Genomic DNA, 3,452 nt, shown 5'->3' with positions numbered 1-3,452 from the left:
AATGGAAAATTATTTTTGTAAAACTTTTAATAAAAAAAATGAAAAAAAAAAAACTCCATTTTGGTTTGGTACAATTCTTACCCTACAGAATTGGTAGTTTTGAATAAAACTACATGTTACTAGCAATTTGGATTGAAGCTATTTTTTACCAAATCTATACTATAAAACATTTGTTAGTACCAAAACTTACCCAAGATTTAGCACTTACCCAAGCTATTTTGGTATGATTTTAAACCAAACAAGTCAAACGATTCACGGGTCACGACCCATCAAAACAGAACAAAACTTGTTCAAAAAAGAAAAGAACAAGCAAAACTGAAATCAGTTTTTAGAGAATAGACAATGAGGAAACTTGGTAATGATGCGGACGACTTGTTAAAAAAAACATAACTGCAATCTAAATAGAGAATAGACAATGAGGAAACTTGGTAATGATGTGGACGACTTGTTAAAAAAAAACCATAGCAAAAACGAAATCAGTTTTTTTAGAGAAGAATAGACAATGAGGAAACTTCGTAATAATGTGGACGATTTGTTTGAAATGTATTATTAAAAAAATCCGACCTGCCGGATTCGAACCAGCGACCTAAGGATTTATCTGCACATACTACAGTCCTCCGCTCTACCAACTGAGCTAAGGTCGGTTTCCGTTTGTATTTTACAGATTTCTGTTATATCCAACATAAAACAAACAAAACAAAGATAATTCATACAACCACATTACATCCATCTCCATAGGCTGAAAGGATTAACCGCTTGCTGTACAACGATCTGATAATACAGACGACTAAAATCTCTTCAAATTCCATGCGAAATGAAAAGCCTTCACCATACAACTACTTTCATGGTTGATCCATCGGCCAAGAATCCTTGCGAAGGTAGAAACGCTTCCATCTTGTCAGCGCCACTTTCATTATCTTCCTTTAATCTATTCCGTGCAAAGTGTGATTTCTCTACATCATTCAATCTCCACAACGGTAACATTATGCACATCGGACAACTTGCAGGATTTTTGGATGCACGATGATCGATCTCGAGGTGAGGATGTTGATTCAGTTTCGAACAGTACTATCTTTAACTAATATTTTTTTTCATTGAACAAATGAAAGAATTTCACCACTACCCCCAGGTACAAATTTTAGCCGCGTGGAACACTCTCCACCGTGGTAACAAAACAACAGTCCTCTACTCCATTCCAACAAATCTACCCGACGGTGGAGCAGGCCGACGTGTCGGGGTCTACGAGCGCCGGGACCAGGTATTTCCTCCCGTGCGCCCCATTCGCGTTGTAGCTGGCCCCGCTGGCCGGGTCCACCAGCAGCGACCCAGCGTAACCCGGGTACGCCCCCTTGCCGTACACTCCGGCGCACGCGGTGGCGGCCTCCAGCGGCGCGTCGGCGTCGCCCTGGAAGAAGCCGTTGCCGAACGGGTTGGTGACGGTGCCGACGATCATCGAGGCGAGGGATATCACCATGCCGTCGACGCCGACGTCGCCGTTGGGCGGCGTGAGGGGCGCCGCCTGCGGGCCGTACACCGGCTGGTGGTACGGCCACGCGCACTGGCCGGGGCACTGGGTCGCCGGGTTGCCCACCCACACGTAGGCGAACCGCCCGGCGCGGGACCGCGGCGACGCGCCGTGGGTGCCGCACCGGCTCATGCAGAAGCCGTCGACAGCGACGTCGTCGGCCGTGAGCACCACGTTGATGGCGCGGCTCGGCGAGCCTCGGGCGGCGAGCCTGACGAGGTCCTTCTCCCCGAGCCGCTTGCCGAGGGAGTACGACTGGTCGAGCACGTGCTGGCCGAGGGACAGCGCCGGGAAGCGCGCCTTCGAGTTGGCGTAGTACTTCTGCGCCGTCTTGAACCAGCTGGCGACGGACGGCTCCGGCTGCGGCTGCGGCGACGGCGGGGTGGACAGCGACGAGACGAAGTCGGTGATCACCGCGCGCTGCGGCGCGGAGAAGTTGCCGTACCAGATGAGGTTGACGGCGATGCGGCCGGAGAGGAGCGCGCCCTTGTGGTACGTCATTGTGATGGGCTGGTCCTGCACCAGCGCGGTGAGCTTCCTCGACGCGACGCACATCTGGAAGAGAAGCGCGCACGCGAGCAGGCACGCTGCAAAAGCTGCGGAGGAAGCCGCCATTGGCGATGGATCGAGAGGATTTTGGTGGGTTTTTGGCCAGATGAGTTCTTGGGGACGTTGGGTGGGGAAGCAGATCGAGCTGGGTGCGGGCTTTATAGTTGGCCGAGGAGAGTGAAGTGGAGTGTGAGAAGTGGATGGGGGATGGTTAATTTTCCGCGTGACGTATGATCGAGAGAGCCGCAGCTTTCTGAGCCAAAATAAAGGACGCGTCCTTGGCCGTGCTGCCCGAACGGTCACTGGCCAGCTGGCTTTGCGTGGCCTGCCTGCTCCCAGCTGTTGCTGAGCGGGCATCTGACCATTCTACCCCTCAAGCTGGCGCCTCGGATACTGTAGATCAGTGGCTCGATGGCATGGTGAATCCTGCGTAAAGGCATGGGCAGTTTAGGGATTGCGGGCGGAATGGGTAAAGTGGGCACTGCGGGAGTGGGTAAAAGCAGGTTGGCTTCTCGAGGAGGCTTGAAGCAGCTTGCAGAGTGGAGTGCGGAGAGCAGGGGAACACGAACGTTGGGATGGCATGTAGCGTGGGCCAGCGCCATCCCAGTTTTGAACGTTGGGGACTTGGGGTGTATCACTACAGCTTTGATGTACCGCACAGCAGTAGTTACTCGTACGAGTAGGTTGGTTGTACTGTTGGCGCACAACTCACCTGTCACCACTGGCCGGTGTCACCAGCATTAGGTTTATCGTTTTTATAAAAGCGTGTTAGAACTTATACAGAAGCCAGGCTGGTGCTGGCTATGCAAAGCAAGCAATGTGAGGACGAACACGGCGATAACAGTGAAAAATGCAGGGAGAGATGGAGGGATGTTTCATTTGGTCACGTGAGTGTTGATGAAATCAAGGGACAAAAAAAATTCAATGGGAGGTGGGGAAGAGAGACAAAACGGTGGCCGGCTGGCCGCAGGCAGGCAGGTGAGGTCGTGAGGAGGAGGAGGCGGCCACGAGAAGCTGCGGATGAGAAAGCGCTCGTATGGTCGTCGTATTCTCGTGAGAAAACGCTGGCCGGCCCATCGGCGTACTAGTACCAGCCAAAGCCCAGCTGAAGTACAGGCCCCCACGGCTGACCCGCGCCATCCTCCACACTTCCGCACGTTGCGTTCGCCATAACGATCGTACGCCATCCAACGTTATCCGGCTCACCTAGAGATCCATACCCCACGCCAGCTGGTGGTGAAGCGGGCTACTACTCGCTCTATGCGCGTCATCGGGATGCGCGGCAGCACGATCCGCTGGCCCTACTACCATCAACGCACATCACGCCGCACTCGTGAGGTCGTATCCCGCTGCTACTACTCCCAGTCTCACTAGCCGC

General features: G+C 52.8%; 1 protein-coding gene and 1 non-coding gene across 2 annotated transcripts; both read right to left on the bottom strand.

Annotated features, from left to right (window-relative positions):
• Nucleotides 1-558: 558 nt before the first annotated feature.
• On the bottom strand, nt 559-644 carry TRNAY-GUA (transfer RNA tyrosine (anticodon GUA)). Its single transcript is given in 2 exon segments — nt 559-594; nt 608-644. It is a non-coding gene; the product is annotated as a tRNA-Tyr (tRNA).
• A 429-nt stretch (nt 645-1,073) lies between these two features.
• LOC4330781 (protein PHOSPHATE-INDUCED 1 homolog) lies at nt 1,074-2,203 on the bottom strand. Its single transcript, XM_015768455.3, has one exon. The coding sequence runs from the start codon at nt 2,138-2,140 to the stop codon at nt 1,205-1,207; it is 936 nt and encodes a 311-aa protein (XP_015623941.1). The 5' UTR covers nt 2,141-2,203; the 3' UTR covers nt 1,074-1,204.
• Between the last annotated feature and the right edge of the window lie 1,249 nt (nt 2,204-3,452).

The sequence above is a fragment of the Oryza sativa genome, chromosome 2 (assembly GCF_034140825.1).
Source record: "Oryza sativa Japonica Group chromosome 2, ASM3414082v1".
Taxonomy (NCBI): Eukaryota; Viridiplantae; Streptophyta; class Magnoliopsida; order Poales; family Poaceae; genus Oryza; species Oryza sativa.
The sequence above is the reverse complement of the archived record's forward strand: the minus strand, read 5'-3'. Positions and strand labels throughout refer to the sequence as shown.